The sequence below is a fragment of the Hemitrygon akajei genome, chromosome 14 (assembly GCF_048418815.1).
Source record: "Hemitrygon akajei chromosome 14, sHemAka1.3, whole genome shotgun sequence".
In the NCBI taxonomy this organism is placed as follows: Eukaryota; Metazoa; Chordata; class Chondrichthyes; order Myliobatiformes; family Dasyatidae; genus Hemitrygon; species Hemitrygon akajei.
Window position 1 is genome coordinate 83,444,591 of NC_133137.1, and position 26,877 is coordinate 83,471,467.

At 40.0% G+C, this 26,877-nt stretch overlaps 1 protein-coding gene across 1 annotated transcript in view; it reads right to left on the reverse strand.

Moving 5' to 3' along the window:
* The window catches only part of net1 (neuroepithelial cell transforming 1), a 117,505-nt gene that overhangs the window by 45,185 nt on the left and 45,443 nt on the right, over positions 1 to 26,877 (reverse strand). The window contains exons 2-3 of the mRNA XM_073066505.1: positions 17,097 to 17,160; positions 7,798 to 7,857 (exon numbers count right to left, since the gene is read on the reverse strand). Of these exons, the coding sequence (XP_072922606.1) occupies positions 7,798 to 7,857; positions 17,097 to 17,160 (124 nt within the window). The remainder of the gene's footprint in view (positions 1 to 7,797; positions 7,858 to 17,096; positions 17,161 to 26,877) is intronic.

The following is a 26,877-nucleotide window of genomic DNA, read 5'->3' on the forward strand; positions in this document are numbered from 1 at the left end:
CCTTATAAAGCCTCAGCATAATATCCTTGCTCTTATACTGTACTCTCGTCCTTTTGAAATGAATGCTAACATTGCATTTGCCTTCCTTCTCACTGACTCAATCTGTAAGCTAACCTTTGGGGAATCCTGCATGAGTACTCCCAAGTCCCTTTGCACCCCTGACTTCTGAATTTTCTCCCCATTGAGAAAAGTCTTCCCTTTTATTCCTTCTACCAAAGTGCATGGCCATACACTTCCCTACACTATATTCCACCTGCCACTTTTTTGCCCACTCTCCTAATCTGTCTAAGTCTTTCTGCAGGCTCTCTGTTTCATCAACATTACCTGACCCTCTACCTGTCATTGTATCATCCACAAACTGGGCTACAAAGCCATCAAATTCGCCATCCAAATCAATGATATATAATGTGAAAAGAAGCAGACCCCTACAGAACAACACTGAGTCACTGGCAGCCAACCAGAAACGCCCCCCTTTATTCCCACTCTTAGTCTCCGGACAGTTAGCCAGTCTTCTATCCACTTAAAATCTCAGTGTGACTTGCATCACTGAGAGGAGGAATATATGCGAGGAAAAGGGAAACAAGAAAATAAGAATACCCAATGAGCTTTCAGAAAAAAATTGATTAGGCAAACCTTTCAAAATAAAACTATTGTCAGGTAGCACCATGATGAGGAAACTGGATTTCTCCGGAGAGGTGAAACATGAGCAGCAAATTACATGTTATCACGCAACTGAAAGTACCAGACATACTGAAGAAAGATGACCTTGTAACCTCAACACATGTACATGTTGACAGAAATTTAAAACTTGTTAGACATACAAATAAAGTCTCCTTTGTTTACTTGGCTCCCACAAGTGAAACCTTTCTTTAGCATGATCTATTATTAGGAGTGCACTCCTATACAAGAGGCATCTCAAGTGTTTTGTCACCTGGGTAAGGTATTTGACAGGTTTGTGCTGTACATAGTTCACTGATGGTGTCACTGTATGGTTCATTAGCTAAAAATAATGCTTTCAATGGTACCAGCCTTACATTTCTGAATTATAAACAGTGCTATTATAGATAAGCAGTCAGAGTAGTAGGGAACATTTCAATATACCATTACATCCTAATGCACGAAACTTCAAATTGTTTATTCCATATTTTCCAAGACATTAATGCAGTACAGATTTATCCCAGTACACAAAATGGCACTCTGTTAAAGCAGTTACAATCTGGACACTGCCTTGTAAGGCAAATGAATTTGGTAGGATGCAGATGTCAACATATGTGCATTATGCATTTAAAAATAAGTGGTAAAATCACACAAGCATGAAAATAAACCCATTACTTGACATGGAGTTTTAACTAATTAATAAACCTGTTAGTGTGAGAGACTTTTTAAAAATCAGATCTCTCAATTTACACTTATTTCTAAAAACAAAAAAAATCAGGATATTATTGACTTTATATAAGAACTAAGAAATAGGAGCAGGAGTAGGCCATCAGGCCCATCAAGCCTGCTCTGTCATTCATTAAGATAATGGCTGATCTGGCCATGGACTCATCTCCACTTACCTACCTTTTCCCTATAACACTCAATTCCCCTACTATGCAAAAATCTATCAAATATATTTACTGAGGTAGACTCCACAGCTTCATTGGGCAGAGAATCCCACAGATTCACCACTCTCTGGGAAAAGCAGTACCCCCTCATCTCCATCCTACATCTACTCTCCCGAATCTTGAGGCTATGTCCTCTAGTTCTAGTCTCACCTACCAGTGGAAACAACTTTCCTGCCTCTATCTTATCTATCCCTTTCATAATTTTATATGCTTCTGTAAGATTTCCTCTCATTCTTCTGAATTCCAGCGAATATAGTCCCAGGCGATTCAATCTCTCCTCATAGTCTAACCCCCTCATCTCTGGAATCAACCTGGTGAACCTTCTTTGCACAACCTTCAAAGCAAGTATATCCTTCCTCAAGTACTTATTAGTATTTATTGCTTTTCTCCAGCAGCCATTGAAAAGGTGGTGAGCAGCTATCCTCTTCAACTGCTGCTGTCCATTCTTTTAATGGTTTTGGGCAGAGAGTTCAAGAATTTATACCCAATGACGATGAAGGAACAGAGATACATTTCCAAGTAAGGGCACTCCTCCAAATTGAAAGCACTAATGCAAGTGTGGTGCTCCCAAACATCTGATGCATTATCTTGAAATTTTGTTTCATCAATAAAATTTTCTTTCTGCAATCTGCAATTGGCAGATTAGGTGCATCTCGCAAAGGATTTGAGTTCTGCATTTAAAACTATTTTCAGGATTCTTTGTTAGCAGTTAACAAAACACTTTACGCTTTCCTTATGACTGCGTGGAATTCCTCTGGGTGCTCTGGTCTCTTCCCACTTTCCAAAGACACACCGTTTGGATTCGTGAGTTGTGTGAACATGGTATGTTGGCGCTGGTGGTGTAGTAACATTGTGAGCTACTCAGCACAATCCCTGCTGAATTAATGTCACAAATGACACACTTCACTTATGTTTTGATATACATGTGACAAATAGAGCTGATCTGAATCTTACTATTCATGCAACACAAAGAGGGGAAATTAAGGTTAGCAGTTTATAGACCATACATGTTTGATGGGGGACAGCAATGATTCCCAATTATAATTTCCCAAATTCAGTCAGAAAATCAAGTGAAGATATTGAACTGTAGTGCTCTTCTGCCAAGCTGGTAAGATTCTCCTTGATCACTTGCTTGTATCAATTAGCACACGTACAGAATGCCAGGAGCAGTTTTCTGTTCAAAGCTGTATCTGGTGCCCAACACAAGTACAGAAAATGAACAGGGAAGGAGGATGCAATATCAATTTGTTGAAAATTAGTTTATGGATCAGTTGGTAGGGATATTGTTAGAAAAGATTGAGCTACTGATTGTATGAAGTGTAAACTACGGTACATATTGTAGAGGTCAAAGTATTTCAATCAGAACACAATGGCAGCAGGACACCTGACCCATCATTCAGTCTGATCTGCACCAAGTTTCAGTGCTAGTTCCACAGTATTCTAAGTTTCCTAATTTCAAAATTTTAGCTATTTCTTCTTTAAATGCCTCTGCAATCCTCTGGGATCAGAAATTCCAGGGATTCATTTCCATCTTCAAGAAGTAGTTCCTTCGCAAATCAGTATTAAAATGTCTATCCTTTTATCAGGTAGCTGTGTTGTTTAAATTCCATTTGTTAAGATTTTGCCTGCTTTCTCAACCTGTCTGGCTCTTTGCAGCATGCCCTTCCACCGGCTTCTATGTTTTCACTAAACCTGGCTGTCAACTCTCTGCCCTCTCCTCTAAGTCAATACTATAGTAGTAAGCTGTGGGCCAAGAAATAAGTTTTAGGCACCCCACTAGTTATTTCCTTCCAGCCTGAAAAATACCCATTTATTCAATTTTTCTCCTTTATGTTTAAATTAAATCTTCAGTCTATATCCTGGTGCATGTTTTCAACTCGAAACTTCTCTGTACCTAGTGGGAAGGAATGTCTCAAAATAAATATTCCTTTTTGTTTAGTGAACTTGCTGCTCCTAAACGTAAGCCAAGTGATCTGGTTTTCAAATCAATATGACAAAAACCTGTTACTACAACTATGCTCAACACTTGAACATTAGTCAAAATACTTTCATTACATCAATGTGTCCAAATAATCAAGCAATTGCTTCATCTAGATGTGCTGGCTTATTTCACAAGAAAGATCTGCAACTAGAAAGCAGACTATTCTTTGAAGTTCCTCAGATTACTTTCCATTATTTGTGTAAATTTTGATACTATTTTCTCCAATTTTTCCATTCATTAGTTAACTAGTAAAATACTAGACTGATCCAAAACCTGTGTATACTGACAATGGACCATCGAGTCTTAGGTTTCATTTTGATTTCCTCATCACTATTTACAGGACAGTTTGGAAATATCAGATGCAAAAGTATTTAATTCTTTTTTTTGGTAATACCAGATCTATATGCCTAATTTATACCTCCTTCACACAAACCTATTATAATTCATGCACTTTAATCTAACCCAATAATCCTTTTGCCAGTTAATCTTCCCTGCCTTCCATTTAAGTCCTTATATTTTCCCCCCCTTCCCAACTTTTCAATTTTAAAAGTAGTTCCAGTCAAAGCTCAAACTAGAACATTAACCCTGTTATACCCCCTCATAGGTGTTATCTAACTCAAGTATTTTCAGTATTTTCTATTTTACTTTAAGGTAGCCATGGAAAAGAACTCTAATTTGACAATTCTTGGCCAGTCCCTCAGATTTCATGACTGATTCAATTCACTCTGGTTTTGAGGAGACTGATGAGGCCTATGCAGGAACCACGGGCTTTTTCCATAGATGGGGCAGAGGCAGGTGGATGATTGGTGAGGCGTCACACTGCTTCTACTGTGTGTCGGGCTTCCTTCTAAATAACTTTGAGGCTCTTTGAATTCTCTTTCCCAACTTTAAACAATCATGAACTAAAGATTCACAAGACTCTGAGAATGTTGCATTTTTAATCCCTCAGGGGCTTCAAACATATACTTGAATACTTTCTTCTGTCTGCCTTGTAATTTTTTTCCCCCATGGTGAGCTTAGATAAGAGTACAATTCTGAAGTTATGCATGTGGTATGAGACAGCATGACCGGCTCAATAGTGTCAACTGGGTGCAACTAGGACAGGGATATTATTTATTTTATTTAGAGATACTGTGTGGAATAGGCCCTTCCAACGCTTCGAGCTGCGCCACCCAGCAGCCCCCGACAACCCCCATCTCTCTGATTTAACCCTAACCTAATCATGGTACAATTTACAAAGACCAATTAACCTACAGACCAATATGTCTATAGACTGTGGGAGAAAACTGGAGTACCTGGAGTAAACCCACGCATTCCATGGGGAGAAGGTACAAACTCAATACAGAGGATGCCAGGATTGAACTACGACACCCCAAGTTGAAACAGTGTTGTGCTAACCCCTACGCTACTGTGGTACCTGTAGCCTAGGAGAAGACAGTGGCATTCAGTGAATTTGGAGGATTTGGTGTTATAGAGAAGTCATTGCAGTTCCTTGCAATGCCAACTGTAGGTAGTTCAGGCCTCAGAAGCATGTAGATCATCAGGGATCATTGCTGCTCAGCAGACCATGCGTTTTGTGACAGGTCTGAGGTCTTGATCGTCAAATACTGTCTCATTTGATCAACACTCTGGTATATTGAAGGCGGCAATGATAAATTTCATCATTGATGTTTACCTTCTCTGAGAGGTGGCTTTCAGAAGATAAAAACAGGTTCTCAGCTTTAGGAGTTCTATGCAAACTTTTATCATTAGAAGGTGGTATTGTACCCTGGGGAATGGGGCTGCTGCTGTGGGAAACTATTAGCGGAGGACCTTACTTCTACTACCCACTACCACCCAACTTCTTACTTCATCCTCCAGCCCGCCTGCCCACCCACTTTCCTCTTCACCTGGTCTCATCTATAACATGCTAGCTTGTACTCCTTCCCCTATTCTTATAAAGTGGTATCATTCTTAGTAATTAAAGTTCATCTTCCAAATACAAATTCCCACTAGTAGGGGAATAAAGTGGTTGCTAATATTTCTGCCATTTTAATAAAGAACAATTAAGTTTTGTGTCATATTACTAACTGAAGGATACCTCAGTTAGCTCAGAGAAAAAAAGCATTGAATAAAAGATGAACAACAATTTCTCTAGTACAAGTTTGATTTAAATACATTTTATATGGCAGAAGTTAAGGCCTTTTCAGTTCATGAAATAATTGAATACTATAACTCAGAAGGATATCATTTGGCCTTCTCTGCTGTGCCAGCTTTTTGAAAAGTGACAATTTAATGTTCCCGACCCTCAGCCCCCAAGTAAAATTTATAAAGCAAACTATATCCAGGATTAATATTAGCCAAGAATTCACTATTCATTTTACTCTTCCCAATGAAGGGTCTTGGCCTGAAGCACCGACTGTTTATTCCCCTCCATAGATGCTGCCTGACTTGCTGAGTTCTCTAGCATTTTGTGTGCATGATACCCTCAAAATCTTCAGTATCTGCAGCATCTCTTGTGCTCATCATTCTTCCCAAGATCTTTTGTAACTACTGAAACTGTTATGACCCCAGCCCCCCCTCCTTCCTGAGAATCGCAAGATCGCTATTAATTCGGGTCTGGGACCCAGGAAATGAGAGAGAGACAACGCAACGGATTTGACCATTGTTCTTAGAGACACCTGTGTGGATTGCGACTCTATGCTACGTGCCAGCGATCAGGGCTGTGTGCACACCCTCGGGCAATGTGGGGTGGGGATCGCATCACCCCACCTTGATTGACATCTACAACTCTGCAAGTCAGGATAAAAAGGGGACTGCAGGAGGCAGTACCCTGAGCGACGCACCAGAAGGAGACACCATCGCTCATCGCTCCCGTGATGACGGGAAGCTATTCGGAAGCCACGTGTGGTTCGTTTTCCATAGCCTAGGGAGCGAGTGGCTGATAACACCGAAAAGGACTTCGAACTGACAACGGGGAACCCACGTTCCCGATTCAACGATTTGAGTCCAAAAGGCTGGCAAGTTTATTTTCTCACCAAAAATTCTCTCTCTCTCCAACACGTGAAACCCAGCAGTCCCAAAAAGGCTAAAAGCCTGCATGAACTCCAGAGACTTTGATATTTCCATCGGACAATATTTTTACCCCTAGACAAACGATAGAGCTATTTTTTATTGTTGATTATTACTATACCCGCGCTTTAGATTGAGTATTGACGACGTATATTATCTGAATGTTTGTATTAACCTTACTTTTGTGCCCCTTTATAAATAAAAACGTTTAAAAATAGTACCATCAGACTTCAGCGGACCTCTCTATCTTTGCTGGTAAGTGACCCAGTTACGGGGTTCGTAACAAAACTGACATTGTTTTCAAAGCACAGGATGACTGATACTCCTGAGATTGAAGGATCTGCTCCCACCCACCAAGAAAACCCAAAATGTCTTTAAATCTGTTGCTCTTCCACATCACCATCTCATTCAAATCATCAGCTCCTTTGCAGACACAGAATTAATATGCCAGTGACAATGTGGTGACTTATAGTTTAAATCCTCATTCATGTATAAATATTGAAAATAAGTATGATCAGAGAGAGATGCTTCATCATGACCTAATTTGATATCTACAGTTGGATATTCTCAGGAAATGTTAAGGAGATGAAATTTAGCTAATATCCTTTCTCTAACCCACAATTCTGCCGTGCCTTTACAATGACAAGTTGCATCAAATCAGCTAATTCAGCAGAAAACGGATCAATGCTATTTTATGCATCTGATTTCAGCTACGTGGGTGGGTGGATTGAATAGGAGGATTTTGATTTAGGCTCTCGGCACTTGACCATTCGCTACATTACCAGGTAAAACTAAAGCAGGCCACAACCAATATTCATTCCCAAGACTGCAATATGAACAACCAATTGGGGTAGATATCTATCTAGCATGACTCATCACTGAAGTTTAAGAAATAGCTATACAGAGGGCAAAATTCTTACTGTAGGACAAAATATTTTCTTAAGAAATATGGTTCATGTTTGTATATCAATCATGTGTACAAATGTCGACCAATTTTTGAAAACTTTCATGATATTCATGCATAACAATCAAGGCACAATAACCAGTCACCCATGACTAATTTTCACATCTCCAAGACTGTAAAAACATACAGTATTATAGCAATCAAATGCAACAGGCAATCTCCATTTTATTGGGTTATGAAGCATGCAATTATACCTTAATATCAAGGCTACAAAGACTGATGACATCATCATCTTTCGCTCTTCGTTTCCTTTTCTTCTAGGAGAGAAGAAACAGTAGACTTAGTAAGTTTATAAATAAATACATTCGAAACCAGTGGTTTAATGTACAAAAATTATTCAAAGAATCTCAATGGATAAGTAGCACAATTACATAATTCCAATCAGATAATGACACATTGTCCATTTACTCTGATATCCAGTCTTGCATTTGTATGCACATATGAAACACAAATCAAAATGCTCCATACTGACAATATACAGCAATCATCATTCATGTCAGTTTAATTTTTGAGTTAATATTCAAAAAATGCTCTAGTATAAATGGATTAGTTGAGAAGAGAGCATCTCTCATTTATTTAACTCAATATGACATGTTTTGTTGACCAATGAAGATGAATTTAGAATCCAACCATACAGCAGAAGTACTAGAAGGACAATATAGGGGCAATGCAACCTCTGGGAACATTCTGAAAGTAGGCAAAGACTCAATGGCCTCTTTTTAGTCATGATAAAATAATGTTTCATTAGTGCCTTCAAGGTCAAAAAGAGAGTTAATAACTACTATCGTCATTGATGGGCAAAACTCGTGAAATGAATTCAATAGAACATTCATTGCTGAAATGAAGGGACCAATTCTAACCTTAGAAAACAGCAAATATGTGTGGATGCCATTGTCTTTTGGTCACAAATCTGATATCCATAAGCAATGAAGAGGCCGATTTTAAACTCACAGGGAAGCAAATACATGTGGGTGGCTTTACATTTATTGGTCACAAATCTGATATCTATTATTGGCAAAAATCACAGCTCGTTTTGGTAAACAACCATGCAAAAATTTAAGAAAATCTCAGCCAGACTTGCTTGCTATTACTTGCATTTTTAATCCACCCAACAGAGCAAAGTGTTTTTTTAAAAATTGCCTCCTATATTCATCATCCTCTACTAAAATCACTCAAAATTTTCAGATTAAGGCTCTAGGATTTGACAGTGACTTGACTAGCATCCTAAAGTTTTAAAAGTTATAATCTAAATCAATCATGTCAAGATTATATATCTCTAAGGATTTTATGTATTAAAACAAGTACATCACCATTGAAATGCAGTCTACATTCCCACTCGACAGCAGGCTTACCAGTTCACTTTGGCATCTTGCATCTCCAACAGCTTTTACCTGCACCTTCAAATCACAAAATACTTCTTCCCCTCTCAAACTGTGACCTTTCCCAGTCTGAAACCATTCACACATTCTCTGCATTTCCAGCACCAATCTACTATTTGTCCTTTACACCTCTGGGTGGTCTTTCTTCCTCAACAGCTGTTTTCACATTCCCATCCCCCTACCTCACCCCCAACTTCATACCTCCTCCCCTCAAGTCTATTCAATTTCTTCACCTTGAAGTGTTGACAAATATGTTTCACTTTAGGAAAGGCATCACCCGCAGCAATAAAACTGAAATATAAATTTGTTTTGTCTTTTTTGGTCCAAAGCTGATAGTTGATATGGAAGGTGATTATCTATTTATTTACTGATTGATTGAGATACAGCACGGAATCAGCCCTTCGAACCTTGCTGCCCAGCAATCCTCTGATTTAATGTAAAATGGAAGACCCAGAGGAAACCCACAGTCACAGGGAGAATGTATGAACTCCTTACAGGCAGTGTTCAGAATTAAACCTGGTTCACCTGTAATGTAAAGCATTCTGCTAACCACTGTGCTACCTTGCCAACCTATTTACTTCGCCAGTTATAAAAATACCATCTTGTGAGCTATTTTCATTTTCCATCTCTTACCCTGAACTATCCAGTTTTGTCCAAGCACATACAGCAAGACCTTTCATAACAACACACACAAAATGCTGGAGGAACTCGGTAGGCCAGGCAGCATCTATAGAAGAGTACAGTTTACATTTTGGGCTGAAACCCTTTGGCAGGACTGGAGAAAAAGAAGCTGAGGAATCTTTCTTCCATAGATGCTGCCTGGCCTGCTGAGTTCCTCCAGCATTTTGTGTGTGTTGCTTAGATTTCCAGCAACTGCAGATTTTCTCTTGTTAATGTGATTGGAGACCCTTCATAACATTGGTTTGCATTAAATCTTCTGTGACCATCAGGGAAGAGGTGCACAAAATAAATTCTCCAGTTCCGGAACTCAACATTGCTCTAAACTTACAAGTCTGCACATAAGTAGTAAGCAGCTCACATGGATTTGGTTTTCAAAGACTCCATTAGAAACAACCACCTTGTGATTTTGATGCTATTTGTTTCATTATACTCTGAGCACCTGCTTGATCTGTATTTTTAGGAAAACAGTATTATAACCTGCAAATTTCTCGTCATTTTATCTGAATTTTGTGCATGAATAAGAAAGTTTAATAATAAATACAATTTATAAAATAATTTGACCATAAAGCAATAAACAAATACAAAAGTCAATTTTGGAATCAATCCTGTAAGGAAGCAGGAAATAAAGATATTTTATTTAAGTAAGGCTTCAAATAGAAGTTCTTGGCAAATCTCAGCACTTTACTGGGCAAAAACAGCAGGCAGGAACAACTGGTCAGCAACCTGAAATAATAAAAAAGGTGCCAGGTTAAAGACAAATTGATGTTCTCTTTCTGAACGTGTTGAGATGTGTTTCCTCTGGAACAGAGGAAACTGAGGGGAGATTTAATTGGATGCTCATATAATACAGGTCAATAACCAAAGGTGCATTGATTTAAAGTGATTGCGAAAGAATGATGATGTGGATATTATTACACTTTCACAGAGGGCAATGATCCTGAAACTTGCTGCTTGAAGCTCTCGAAGAAATCACTGCACTTCTTTTAAAAAGTACTTTGTTGTATTTAATCTTCAAAAAATACAAAGAGCTGTAAAAGAGATTAGTCTAGATAATTCTTCAACTAAAAGTAACATGATGTGCCAAATAGCCTCCTCCTGTGCTATCAATTCCTATGATACACAACTGTGAAGGGGCCAAGGGGGAAATGGGGCTGCCACAATGGTGTAGCAGTTCGTGCGACACTATTACCTCTTGAGGCATTGGAGCTTGGAGTGCAATTCTGGCATCATCTGTAAGGAGTTTGTACATCCTCCCTGTGGAAATGCATGGGTTTTCTCGGGATGCTGTGGTTTTCTCCCACATTCCAAAGGTTAGTAGGTTAATTGTTCATAGTAAATTGTCTCATGATTAGGCTTGTGGTAAATCAGGGCTTGCCGGCTGGCGTGGCTCAAAGGATGGAAGGGCCTATTCCACGATTTATTTCAATTAATCAATAAATAATTTTGAAAATGGACTCCTTCCTTATTTGATTGTGAATGACAAGATATTAAAGGTCACACACAGAGTGGTTAAAAATTCAGAGGTATTCCTTTTAAACATTTAGATTTTTCCCTACACTTACTGTAATTCACAGCTAGTACAGTTTCATTAATTACAAGTCCTCCATAAATTTATAGCGTTTGATAGAGATTTGTTTATTTGAAATAATAGCACTATTGACATATTTTATATTATACAAAACAAATTTTGTACAAAATGTGGTTATACACAAGGTGACAGCTTCAAAGTATACATTAGATAGGTGTCAAAGTATTTGCTCAACTAGAGGAAAACAATACGCTTTTTAGTGCCTCCAGAATATCTTAGGGACAAAGTCTGAATCTTTTGTATCTTAATATGTGAGATGCATCTGGGTAGACCCTCTCTGAAGAATATGAAAGCTTCATTTAGCATTCACCCAGTGCAACAGCTCAAAAAGCGCACTGGAAAGAGATTCAGTCAAATCAACATATGGCATCAGCATATCAGAAAAGTGTAAACAGACTCCTCAGTCACTTCCCCTGATGTAAATGAAGGAATGAATTAAGTAGCTGTTGCCTATTTGCTGCCATAAAGCGACTGACAAATAACCACACTCGTCTGACATGTCCATGTTTATCTATTATCATGGTGCATTTAAAATACTATGCTGCATAGTTGTTAGAAGTGTTAACAGCTCTTGCTCAACAAACAAGGATTTTCCTCCATCATAAAATCATATAGCACAAAAGAATACTTGGAATAAAGTGGTGGAGGGAGGGGAAGTAGTCCATTTTCCTCCAGAGGGTGTGGATACTGCCTGACCTGCTGAGGTCCTCCAGCATTTTGCACATGTTACTCACGATTTTCAGCATCTGTAGAATCTCATGTTCAAAGACACTTGGTCAATCTTTCATGCCGGCTCCGTGCAGACCATCTAACTAGTCCCTTTACCTTTTCTCTCGAGCTACACGCATTTCTATTTTTTTTTAGATATTTATCAGATTTCCAGCTTTCATCAACCAGTTATAATACTAATGATAATATGCCAAGTTTAAAAAAAATCAGAATTATAGATTTTATAACCATATAACAATTTCAGCACGGAAACAGGCCATCTCGGCCCTTCTAGTCTGTGCCGAACGCTAACTCTCACCTAGTCCCACTGGCCCGCACTCAGCCCATAACCCTCCATTCCTTTCCTGTCCATATACCTATCCAATTTTACTTTAAATGACAATACCGAACCTGCCTCTATCACTTCTACTGTAAGCTCATTCCACACAGCTGCCACTCTCTGAGTAAAGAAATCCCCCCTCGTGTTACCCTTAAACTTTTGCCCCCTAACTCTCAACTCATGTCCTCTTGTTTGAATCTCCCCTACACTCAATGGAAAAAGCCTATCCACGTCAACCCTATCTATCCCCCTCATAATTTTAAATACCTCTATCAAGTCCCCCCTCAACCTTCTACGCTCCAAAGAGCATATTCCTAAATGCCTGGGGCAAAGCATCACCCTCTGGCTAAAGAAATTCCTCCTCATCTTAATTCTACATGGGCATCCCTCTATTCTAGGCCTTTCAACATTCGAGTGTACTGCAGAAGCATGCTCTTCAGCCCGTCTAGTCTGTGACAAACTACTAATCTGCCCTGTCCCATCAACCTGCACCTGGACCATAGCCCTCCGTATTCCTCCCAGCCATGTACCTATCCACACTCTCACCACCCTTTGAGTGCTGAATGAAGATGTTCCCTCTCATGTTTCCTTTAAACATTTCAGCTTTCACCCTTAACCCATGACCCACCCAACCTGAATAGCCAGAGGGTGATGCATTGCCACAGGCAGCTGTGGAGGCAAGGTCACTGTGTGTACAGTATTTAAGACTCTTGATAAGTCATGGCTTGAAAGGTTACAGGGAGAAGGCAGATGAATAGGGTTGAGTGGGAAATGGATCAGCCATGATAAGGTGGTGGAGCAGACTTGTTGGGCCAGGTGGGCATGGTGCTGCTCCCATGTCTTATGGTCTATAACATCTCATTAGTAATAAATTGCAGTAGAACTCCAAAGAGAGAGACAAGCTTCATCACACCGAAACCTCCTTGAACTAATTGGACTATTTATTTTTAACACTGGTATGCTCTCAAACTCAAAACATTAGGGTCATTTTTACATAGATTTCAATATGAAACAATAAGCAAAGGAAGTGATATGACATTATTCAAAGCATACTGAGAAACAAACCCTATCATATGGAATGACAATCAGTTCTAATCAGTTTCATCTAATCATTAAATCATGGGGAAAGCAACAAGTAGTTTGAATAGCATTTTTATTAAATTAAAATAAAATCATCCACAATTCTTTGAAACTTCTTGGTGTTTGTTGTGAATCAACCATATTCCAAAATTTCCAATTAACTTGCATTTATTCCATAGATAAAATCTAAGGCCCTTGTCTCCTTAGCTGTTTATTTAAAAACAAATTTAGCACAATTATGAAATGTTGAACTTCAAAACACTTTGAAAAGGTTCAGCATTCCTCACTTAAAGATTTATATATTCTCTTAGCAAACTGTATAGCTGAAATCAAACAGGTAAGCTAAATATTACCAACATTTCATACTTTAAAATAGTACATGGGACTTCAAACAGGTACTTCATTTTAACTGGGAATAAACATTTAGAGAGCAGGAAATCGCATTATAACTAGTAGCTTTCTGTATACCAAGTATGTCATGAACAAAGTGTGAACTTAATGCAGGTTGCTCCTGCATCTGATTTCTCAGTAGCTCCTATATTAATAGCCTCTTTATGCTTATATGTTGTTTTTTAATGCTTTTTTTGTGTTTTTTTTAATGCTGTATTGGATCTGGAGTAACAACCATTTTGTTCTTCTTTACACTGCCCAAATCTCACTGGTATTTCAGAGGAAGTTATTGCCCATGCTAAGTGCTTCAAACTGACAGTTTGGGAAGTTCAGGATGATGTACTGAGGGATTTGGCTCCACCCAGTGGAGTTGTTTCAATATTAGCTTAATTTTCCCATTGACATGCCAAGCTAAATGGCCTGTGGTTTCCTGCCTGTTCAAGTTCAAGTTTCATTGTCATTCAACCATACATGAATACAGCCAAATGAAGCAGCATTACTCTGGGGCCAAAATGCAAAACATAGTACCTACAGATACACTGCACAAGGCACATATAAGATAGCAACCTATACAAGATAACAAACACATAGAAGGTAGCAGTAAAATACAGTCACACACAAAAATATATATAGTCCAAGACCTTGAGTCCATGAATACTGCAGCAGTCTGCAGCCAACACCATATAGTTTGTCTTCTGCTGAGCAAACACTGGGAAGTAGCACCGACTCCTGCTTGGATGGCGAGCCACACCGCTGACTTTGATGCCTCTCTCCTGAGCGTTTGTAAACAGGTGACACAGTGGCTTGAAACCTAGTGCACACTATGACTGAGACCATGTAGCTCCCTCGCTGTACGCCAATAAATCAGTGAATCGGACTTGCAGGATTCCATATTAATAGTATCCAACAGGGTCTTGCAATGACAAGAAAAACGACTAAGACGATCACTCGCTGTTAAGACTATTTTTCACACCGACTCATCCAACGCCTCTCTGTTGCAGGTAGCAGTGCAATCCAGTTCTTAAGACCCTAGGATGAAGCCTTTCAGAAACAGAACTGCCAGCCTGCAGATCTAACAATCACAACCACAGTGGTTTTAATTTTCCTTAATTTCTGAGTCCCTTACTATTCTTTAAAACATTTTTTCTCAAGAATGTTACTTGTGCCTTCTCTAGTGAAGGCAGATGCAAAATGTGATGTTTAATTTGTCTGCCATCTCTTTATTATTAATTTCTCAGTGTCATTTTCTATAGGACCAAAAGTCACTGTTGTCTCTTTTTAAAACTATAATTTTGGCTAGCTTCATCTCATACTTGAAATGTTCTTATTAATCTTTAAGCCATTTTTTTTCTAATACTCTGCCAATCATCAGACCTTTCACATGATTTTGGCAATTTCATGCTTTTCCTTCAATTTTTTAAAATACTACCTCAATACAGCTCTATCTTTGATATCTCTTTTTCAAGGTTCTTTTGAAGACCCTGACCTGGAGTTACATGCTGACTTTGGTTCTGAGGGCGAGGGCGAGGGACTATGGTATATTGAATTACTGGGTGAACAAGTTATCTTTGGGGTATTGCAAGTCTGTGTCTTTATTGATGCTTTGCTTCATGCTTGGGAGTGCTTGGTGGGGGGGTTGCTGATGTATGCTGGTGGGTGTGGGGGGGGGTCGTTGTTTTGCTGCTGCTGCTTACGCGTTGGGGGGAGCTGGAGGGGCTTTGGGGTTCTAACATTTAACTGTCATTCATTCTTTGAGGCACACCTCTGTTTTCATGGACATTTGCGAAGAAGAATTTCGGGATATATATTGTATACATTTCTCTGACATTAAATGTATCTATTGAACTATCTTTATTTTTTTTTGTTAATGGTAGATGGTGGGCCTTCCCCTTGTAGAAACATAGAAAATCGGTGCAGGAGTAGGCCATTTGGCCCTTCAAGTCTGCACCGCCATTCAGTATGATCATGGCTAATCATCCCACTCATAGCCCTGTACCTGCTTTCTCTCCATACCCCCTGATCCCTTTAGCCACAAGGGCCATATCTAACTTGTAATTTTTCTGGAATGTATATTTTCATGAAGCAATGTTGCAGCTCTACAAAACCTTGGCTAGTCCACACTTGGAGTACTGAGTTTAGTTCTGATTGCCTATTATAGGAAGGATGTTGAAGCTTTAGAGAGGGTGCAGAGATTTACCAGGATGCTCCTCAGGGTGGAGGAGCACATCTTGCATTCTGTCCAGGTGGGCTCCAACTTGATTGCATGAATATCGATTTCTCCTTTCAGTTGAAAAAAATTCCTCTCCCTTCCCTCTTTTTCTATTCCCCACTCTGGCCTCTTACCTCTTCTCGCCAGCCTATCACCTCTCCCTGATCGCCCTCCTTCCCTTTTTCCTATCATCCACTTTGCTCTCCCATTAGATTCTTTCCTCTCCAGCTCTTTATCTTTTCTACCTACTTGGCTTCACTTATCACTTTCTAGCTATCCTCCTCTCCCCCCCCCCCAGAATTTTTCCACCTTCCTTTCCAGTCTTGAGAGTGGTATTGTAGATGCACGAAACACGTTGACAGAAGTGTGGTAAAGGTGAATACGTTAGAGACATTTAAGAGACTCTGAGACGTTCTTTCATCCATGTGCCCATGTGGGAGGAAAGGGTTAGTTGATAATGGAGTAGGTTAAAGGGTGGGCATAACATCAAGGGCTGAAGAACCTTTACTGTGCTGTACAGTTCTATGTTTGAAAGATCTGGTACATCTGCCAATGCACATCCCCTAATATGCCCATTCACTTCAGCTAACTGCACTATTTTAAATATTGACTTAGACCTATTTTCTTTCCCTCAGACTGAATGTAAAATTTTAACATATTACGATCATGGCTATACAACGGTACCTTCACAATATGATCATTAATTAATTAATTCATCCTATCTCATTGCATACTGCTAAAATGTATATTTGCAACCCAGTAAAGAATCATAAAAGTAGCTTAGTTTACTTTGATGCTGGACTAGTTTACATTGGATGTTGAGGGAGCTCCCCATTTGTTAAAGTGCAAGACTGGGATCATTCCTCTTTGATAGTCATTTTGGAACATATACAAAATATTGAAAATAGTGAAGCTAGTTTTATTAAGCTTGCATTAAAAGTGACAGCATTCTTCAGATAAGCCTAGCTTAAATAGCATTGTAGAGACAAATATAACCACATTTGAAACCTATTAAATTTAATACTAAACTTTAGCAATCTGAATTTTTAAAAACTAGGAAGAGTTAAGATGCATCATAAATGCCTATTGAAATACTTAGTGCAACAGAAAATACTCACCAGAGTAAAATCCCATGGTCCAGGGGTCAGAAAAGTGAAGGAACTTCCACGTCGGAGAGAAGGCCTATAAAACAGAGTTCGTGGTTATTTAGCAATTCAGCAATGACACAGTTTTAGATCTAAATGCTATTTCATTTTGTAGCTGCAAAATAAACTGCTTTCATTCAGACCACCTTACCTCCTTCACATTTTGTGGCTAAACAAATTTGTACAAACCTTACTTTCACATCAGTTAATGAAATCAAGATGATTTTTGACATTTTCAGTCTTTCCAGTTGTAATTGTAATAATAGTTATTACAATTAAACATGATATTTGCTGGCATTGAAACGATAAGGCCAATAAAAACCATATCCATCATTTATAGAATAATGGCAAATTTACATGCAAGGCTACAGTGACGGAAATAGTAATTTAACAAAAGCAGATTAACAATGTCTATTTATAAGTAGTGTGTTTCTGGATTCAAGACCAATATCATGATCAAATTTATTTCATATATCTGTGCAAGTTGAACACCAATAGCATTCGTCTTCCTTAAAAAAACTGCTCCGAACATTTCATGCAAATTATTTTCTTTCATTTGACACCAAAGGCAATAATTTTGAAATTATATCATTGTCAGTAAAGAAACCTATAGAATTAACTTTATTGACCATCCAGTCAATAAAGTTAGCTTGCAGTGAAGTTAAAATTATACTTATGTTAATCACTCAATATTTTCCAGATTTCCAGTTTTTCTGTAAAAGTATTTTTTGTTACATAAATACATCACGTGTTCTATACCATTTAAAACTACTAAAATGGGAATGTTATACAACACACTTGCAGACTCATATTTCACACATCACTTTGATACCAGCTGCTCACAAATGTCAGTGTACTCTAACTCACTTTGAAGAATTCTGCTGGTAGAAGGATGCAGTGGCACTTGAACATTAACTCACTCCAAGAATGCAGTGCAATGCTTCACTCAGATGTGGGGAAAAAACCAATTAAAAACTTGGCCAGAAAAGTAACTAGCTTATTAGTAATAATTCATAATGAGTTCAAAGGTATACTTGCTTCTTTGTTTAAACAGAAACTATCACCAAAGCACTGAGTGATCTTGGAATTTAACCAATATAAAGTAATGCAAAACAAAACATTGACCACAAGGTCTGAAAAGTACAAACACCAGAAATCCTGAATAATTTTTTTAAAATCAGGTTTACTAAAGTATAATAAATTCACTGTTGGTGAGCATTGTGTCTTATCTTAATGTGTTATTTGCTGACTGACAAAATTTCAAAGAGAATAGATCCTAACTCAAAAATAACAAAAGCCTTGGCCGCAGACATAAAACTTGTTGGGGAAAGAGCTTTCACCGCAAAATCTAAACCTGAAAAAGGCCAGAATTTTAACCATTTTCAAGAAAGGAGACCAACTTTCCCAAACAGAATTAAAAAGAGGTTACCGTGCTATCCACTATAGGGAACACAATTACCTGGGTCCTCCTCAACTCCCAGTAGCCAAAGAATTGCTTCCCAAATTACATATTGGATGCCATTTGCCCAGAGACATAGAATCTTCACTACACAACAATACTAGGACAAGTGCAGGGAATGGCACCAGCCACTATATACAGCCTTAGTCGATCCCATTAATACCCTTGACTCCTTCAATTGTGAGGAACTCCAGCCTCCTCAAATTTGGCTTCCCATAGAAATCAACAATTGATTCACAATGATGTGTAAGCTGTGAATAAGATAAGTATACAACAGAAACATTCTCAATGAAGACAGGTGTCATTTGCATCAAGACTTTTCTCAATCTTTCTTTCTGCAACATTGCAGGTCACCTTCAACAAGTATCTTGCAAACAAACAGTCATTCTTCCGATATGATGAGAAGCTGCTAGAGCAACCTAAAGCAACTACCCTCCCCAAACTTCATAAGTTGAAGTATACACATATTTGTGAATACTCAAGGGGTTGAGCTCCAAATCATTGTTAATACTTTCACTGAAGTACAAGAGTGGATGGGTATTACAATGAATATACACAAAAGTAAATCCATTATAATGCATTTTCCTAAATTATCCCTATATTCCTTAATTGCTTGAACAGTGCAAATTTGAACAATTTGCTATTGTCAAATCTGTACAAAATTCTGAAACTTAAGTTTTGGAAAAATTATAATCATTTCAGTTACCAGACTCAGGACAGCTTCTATCCTGTTGTTATCAAACTCTTGAACAGACCTCTTGCGTGATAAGATGGACTCTTGACCTTGCAATCTTGCACTCTATTATTTACCTGCACTGCACCTTTTCAATAGCTTTTACACTTTATTTTGGTTTGTGATTGTTTTACCTTATTCTAGCTCCATGTACTGTGTAATGATTTGATCTATGTCAACAGTAAGGAAGACAAGTTTTTCACTGCATCTTGGTACATGAGACAATAAACCAAAAACCAATACTGTGCTGCAGCTACTTCTCTGACAACTCAGTGATGCAGATTATTGGATCCTACGAATTTATTTAGCTTTCAATCTCACTAACTACACTGGCAATTTTATTCCATTATGACTTCTTTCCTTCACTTCCTCATCCTTGCTAGATCCTTGGTTCTCTTATATTTCAGGCGGCTTTTTCCCCCAACTCCCATAATTCAGGCAAGAATTCAATTTCTTTGCTATTGCCTCACTTGTCCATTATAAATTCTTCCATCTCTCTTGATTTGGTACCACATTTGCAAAATGTGTAGCAACAAAGTATTTCCTTATTTAGTATTAGACAACAAACAGGGACTCCCTGTTGATACCTTACCGTTACAAGTGATGGCAAAGTAGTGCTGGCTGTTATGTGGTGGCCAGTGTATCACCTTGGACCATATTATAATTCATTTTTAAAAAATCTTCTGCCCAAGAACAAACTTCAAAATTTCATCAGTTGGCGACAAATTTCTTCAGCTATGCTTCAAAACACTCAACCAACTAGAACATGATTACGTGGAGGGTAGTGGAAAGGAGAGAGAGAGCTTGGGTTGTTATGACCAGCAATAAATACATGCAATGACCACCATTTTCTTTCTCTGTAGTTTCTCTTCTCTGCTAGACTCAAATGAGGCAAAGCATGCCCACTGATCCTAACTTGCATTGAGAATCAGAAACAGCTTTAATATCAATGACATATACAAGTATATGTAATGCCCTGGTTAAGATTTCTACTGCTATGCTGTGAGATATTTTATTTTAGCAGGTTTCTGTTTGTGTAAAAGCAGTGTGTCCTACTGGTGAAGAGTGTTCTGGTTTTGGCTAAAGATAAGGAGCCATGTTATCCAACTTAGGAATGTTGCATCAGCCAATCAGGAGTGGGATGGCATGGAACGTTCTTAACAGCTGGGTGGGGAGAGTATTCTGAAGGACAGTAGTCTGGTTTGAGGTCTTTTGGGTGGGAGGTGAGGAGAGAAAAGCACCAGGGAAGATGCCAAAGGAGAGACCCTTGTGCAAGAAGTGCTTTGCGAGGCAGAGGATTTTAAGAAGGGAAGTTCTACCTGTGATTGGTGAGGAGAATTCAGCTCCCTGAGTAAAGCTACTCTCAGCTACTACAGAAATGAGCTCCAATGTTTATATGCACATTTAGACTGATTTAACTGCAATGGGCCCTTTTATCTTTCTTTTTCTTTCTCTGTTAGCTATTTGACGAAGTTGACAATTAGTAAATATACTCCCATTATAATTTTAAATAGGTTTATGATCTGTCATTTCTGGGCTATTGATAACTACATGGGCACAAGCGGGGGTTTTGCTAGATGAAGTGAAACCCACCTAGCAAAACTCCCACTCAGGGTGGGGGGTATCTCGGGTGATGCTAGCTAGTGTTGCCACCAAGCGTAACAAGTCCAATAGGAAACCTGATTCACCTGTAGGACGTACTAAACAGAAGGAAGCTGCTCAAAGGGGTCATTTGACTAGGGAAGTGACAGGTATTTTCTGTTACAACTACAGAGAAGATGGACATTTCAAACTGGAGTGTGAAGAACAAGAAAACCTTTGGAAAGTAATCCAATGGTTGCTTAAACAGAAAATGGAGTCAGGCAAATTCAGAGGGACCCAGTAAGGGAATGGGCTGGTGTATCAGAGAGAACACATTCCAATCAATGCATCAAGGGAAACACTAAAGTGAAAAATCCTATTCTTGAAGGCTTAGTGGAACCAAGCTTGAATGTATCCATATGGACTGTGGGTATTTATGCTAGAGCTGTATTTGACACAGATTCTCAAGTTACTCTACTCTACAGATCCTTTTGCAACTGATATTTGATTTACCATTGACACCACTCAGTGCCCTAGAAATTTGGGGCCGTGGTACTGATGATTACTTGTCATTGCAACTGGAGTTTTTGGAAACAGATGCTGGAATAGCTGAGACCCTAGATACATTAATGTTGGTCTGTCCGGATCCAGTTGAAAAACAGGAAGCTTCCTTCACTGTGGGAACAAATACTCCCATTGTGAGAAGGCTTGTGGGGCATACGAGAGAAATAGAGAGAATTTTTTGAAAACCTTGTCTATTCACCCAGTGTTTGGAGAGGCTTTTGAGAAGGTGCAAGCTTTTCCTAAGCAGGATGACAAGCATAAACAAGGAACTGTGTGGTACACCCAGTCCAATCCCATCATGTTATGTCCGGGGGAGGTAGCTAGAGTGACGAGAAACCCCAAATTCTCTGGAATGCCCTTTGCTAAGGTCCTCCTCGTGAACACGCTGGAGGATCACTAAAAGTCATGCTTACTTGCTGGCGTGCTGGTAAGATCTGAATTGCAGAATCTTCCAACTATCAATGCAACAGGATGACACTGACTGTCAGGAATACCTCAGAGAGAGAGGTTACCCTCAGATGTGGAGTGCCAATGACATATCTTTTCCCTGTGAGGAAAATGCCTAGTTTTCTGGTGAGAAAACCAGGAGAGAGATAGCCTCCTGGATCGGGAATGTTAACAGCAAAGTCATTCAACTTTGGTGACTCTGTGGTACCCGAGAAATGGAAAGGAGACTAACTAAGAAGATGTTGAAGCTCAAAAGGTGCTTTTTCTGCAGATGAGTTTGATGTGGGTTGCTCCAAGAATACTCACCACACTGGAGGACAGGGGTGAAGATATGGCGATTAGCAGAGGTGGAAGATGTTCAGCAGCACCTGGTGAAATCGTCAGAAGCTGGAATTATCACTGAGTCGGCGAGGAAGAAGAATGGGAAGGTATGAAAGTGTTTTGGTTATTGGACACTGAACAGGCATAGTCTCAGACCAATATTCTGTTCCACAGATTGAGGATGTCCCGGCCTGCCTGAGGGGAGCAAAATGGTTCAGTGTGTTGGATCTAAGGAGTGGGTATTATCACGTGGCCATGAGTGAAGCTGATAAAGAGAAGGCGGCATTCATATCTCCACTTGGATTCTTTTAGTTTGAAAGAATGCCCCAGGGCATATCAGGAGCACAGGCTACTTTCCAACGCATCATGGAGAAGACTGTTGGGGACATGAACTTGATTGAGGTACTGGTGTACTTAGATGAAGTATTGGTGTACTGGAGGAGCATGCGATGAGGCTACTGAAGGTGCTAGACCACCTGAAAGCTGAAGGATTAAAACTGTCACTGGACAAGTGCCAATTCTGTAAGACACCAGTCAACTATGTTGGACACATAGTCTCACAGGATACGAGTGGATACAGATCTGTCCGAGAGAGGTGGTGACTACCTAGCCAAGGCCCAAGAATGGGAGTGCCCTATATGCATTCCTTGGATTCTGTGGACACTACCAGAGATTTGTGAAGTACTGCTCCAGAGTAAGCCACCCTTTGAATCAGCTTCTGTGTGGTTACTTGTCCTTGGGGAAGAAAGGGAGGAGAGTGAAGGAGAGGGAAAGGTGAAGGTGGCAAGGTTTATCTTAGCCCCTTAGAGCCTTTCAGGGACAGATGGGATGCAAAATGTGAAGCTGCTGAAAGAGTTGCTAACTAAAGCACCTATGCTGGCCTTTACAAATCCCCAGTTGCCATATGTACTGCATACAGACGCCAGCCGCGAGAGCTTAGGCAGTGTTCTGTATCAGGACCACGGTAAAGGGTTGAGTCCTGTTGATTTCATCAGCCAGCATCTGTCACCATCCAAATTACACTACCTTACATACAAATTGGAGTTCTTGATGTTGAAATGGTGGATTCGAGGTGAGAATTGACAACAATCCACTGACATATCATGACCTTAGTGAAGCTGGATGCCACAGGTCATCGCTGGTTGGTGCAGTTGCCTGCTTATGATTTCAGCCTTAAATATCAGCCAGGGAGCCAGAACACTGATGCAGATGTGTTGGCCTGACATTCGCAAGAGCTGCCAGAAATGGATGGAGAATGGGAGGGTGTTCCTGTCTCCGGTGTTAAAACAATGTTCCAGTTTTCCACACTGGGGAAATCAGAGGCAAGGCTATAACATGGTAGTGCTGTGGATAATTTGGGAGCTTCCAGTCATGCCATTCCACAAGCATGATGCGGCTTAACCGCTCAGGTTAGGAAGCAGTTGCCTGCCTTGAGTCCTGCGGAATTAGCAGCAGCCCATCAAGATTACCCTTATATAGATGCCATTTGGTCATCTGTTGGCAAAGGGGATATGGCCCAAGCTGAGAAGATAAAACACCCCACCATATCCCTACTGATGAGGGAATGGGACAAACTGAAGTTGAGGAACAAAGTTTCATAAAAAAAAAAATCACATCTCCTCCAGACCAACCTTGGTGTTTCCAGATGGTTTTGCCTGAGAAGTACCGGAGGACTGTACTAAAATCACTTCATGATGACTCAAATCATTTGGGGTTTGACAAGACCTACGGATTCGTTCAAGACCGAATGAAGCTTGACATTGAAGAGTACTGCAAGTTGTGCACTTCCCCACCAAGGATCAGAGAGCATCCACAGTTGCCAAAGTGTTATAGGAGAAGTGTTTTGTTCATTATGGCCTCCTGAGAGGGATACACAGTAACCAGGGAAGGGATTTTGAGTGTCAGCTCACATGGAAGTAATTAGGCATGCTTGGAATCTAGAAGTCGAGGACCATGCCCAATCACCCTCATGGTGATCCTCGGCATGAAAAGTTCAACCGGATATTGCTAAACATGCTTGGAACTCTGGATGCCAACAAAAAGAACAAGTGGAGCCAGCGTATTGGGCATTTGGTACACTGCTATAACTGTACACAGAATGAAGTTACTGGCTTCTTGTCATACTATTTGATGTTCAGGCATGAAGTAAGATTACCTGTAGATCTTGGTTTTAGAACCAGCGGTGAAGACTTGCCGCAGAAGACATTTCAAGTATGTATCGGACTGAGTAAAGAACTGCTAAGGCTTATGAGCTAGCAGCAGTTTCTGCTACCAGGCAAAACAAAGGAAATGAGGAGATATGATCAAAAGATTAGGTTCTCTCAACTGATGCCTGGAGACAGAGTTTTAATAAGAAATTTGGGCCTACTAGGGAAGCATAAATTGGCTGACCCCCTGGGTGTCAATGGCTTATATTATGGAGAGCCAGATGCCTCCATAATTTGCCAGTTTTCCATGCAAAGCCAGAGGATGGGAATGGTCCAGTCAAGATTCTCTATCAGAATCACCTTCTACCCCTACGGCAGGGAACACGTGTTGATCCAGAGCCTGACATGGAGCCTACAAGAGTGTGATTTCAGTGGAAAGACCTGAAGAGGGCCCAACCACTGAATACTGTACAGACTCAGAGGGTGAAGAAGTGGGAGTGTGGTATGCTTTAACTTATGTAAAGACCCCAAGAACTGATGGAGATTTCTGAATCTCACAGCCCTGACTCAGATGTACAGTAACAGGAAATACCACCAGTGGACAGGCAGACGTGATAATGGACAGTAAGGGGAAACTGGGCTCCAATATAACTGGGGGATGAAGTTGAGTTTAGTCATGTAGCCGGGGGACCTGAGCAGTGTGAAGGTACAAGTGAAAGACAGGGAGGTATTCCCAAGTAAACAGGAACAGTCACAAGTGCCCGAGGCTGAGAAAACTGATGATGAGCTAAGAAGGTCTCAGAGAGTCAGGAAACCTCTAGATAGGCTGGTACATGATGTACCAGGGAAACAGAGTATTGCGTCCATCCCAATAGTGAGATATGTTACTGCCAATTGCAAATGAATTGGAGGTCCTGAAATCATGAACTTCATTTGAATTGAGTTATTAATAATGGTTTAATAAGTTTCAAAGTCATGAGGACATGACTATTTTTTGGTAAGGTGGAGGGGGGGGGGGGAAGGATGCAATTCCCTGGTTAAGATTTACTGATATGCTGTGAGGCATTTTATTTTAGCAGTTTACTGTAAAAGCAATATGTCCTGCTAGTAAGTGTTTTGGTTTTCGTTAAAAATAAGGAGCCATGTTATCCAACTTAGGAATGTTGTGTCAGCCAATCAGGAGTAGGTTAGTGTGGTGAACTAGATATACCTGTCTGACTGCTCCTGTGGCTCCTCCCACAGACCCTGCTGACTGCCCTGTGGCTCCTCCCACAGACCCCTGTATAAAGGCGACTGTGGCCTGCTGCTCTCCCTCATTTTCCCAGGATGTAGTGTTGTTCTTCAGTCAATAAAAGCCGGTATCTCGCTTCCTAAGTCTCAGCGTGAGTTATTGATGGTGCATCAGTTAGCATGGAACATTCTTGAGAGCTGGGTGGGAAGAGTTTTCTGAAAGGCAGTAGTCTGGTTTGGAGTCTTTTGGTGGGAGCTATGGAGGGAAGATGCCTGGAGGATCCTATTCAAAGGGGAGACCCTATTGCAAGGAGTGCTTTGTGAGGTGGCGCATTCCAAGAAGGGAAGTTCCACCTGTGGTTGGTGAGAGGAATTTAGCTCCCAGCTACTGCAGAAATCAGCTCAATGTTTATGTGCACATTTAGACTAGTTTAACTGTAATGGTCCTTTTTGTCTTTCCTTTTCTTTATCAGTTAACTGTTTGATAAAGCTGAAAATTGGTAAATATACTTTCTTTATAATTTTATGCTGGTGTACGATCTGTTGCTTCTGGGCTACCAATAACTTTGTATGGACAGTATTTACACAGCATTCACTCAGATCGAGGTTCCTATAATAGGACCATCCTGATGTTCCTTTTTGGTTGAACCCCAAATCATACAGACCCTAGACATGTATTGCTTATGAAAGGCGGCCCTTTTTGTAACTGCATTGATATGTTGGGTCCGGATAGATCCTCTGATATTGACACCCAGAAAACTGAAATTACTCACCCTTTCCACTTCTGGTCCCTCTTTGAAGACTGGCATGTCTTCACCTTTTTGAAATCCTCAAACAATTCTTTGGTTTTACTGACGTTGAGTGAAAGGTTGTTGCTGCAATGCTACTCAGCTAGCTGATAAATTTTGTTCCTGTATCGTTTCTCATCAGCATCGGAAATTCTGCCAACCATAGTTGAGCTGTCAGCAAACTTACAGATGATATTTGAGCTGTGTCTAGCCACACAGTCATGGGTGTAGAGACAGTAGAGCAGTGGGCTAAGCACATATCCTTGAGCTGCGCCAGTATCGATTATCAGCGAGGTGAAGATGTTAATTCCAATTGGCTCAGACTGGTCTTCCAATGAGGAAGTCGAGGATCCAGTTGCGGAGGGAGGTACAGAGGCTTAGGTTTTGGAGCATTTTGATCAGACCTGTAGGAACGATTGTGTTGAATGCTGAACTGTAATCAATAAACAGCAGCCTGGCACAAGTATTAATATTGTCCTAGTGA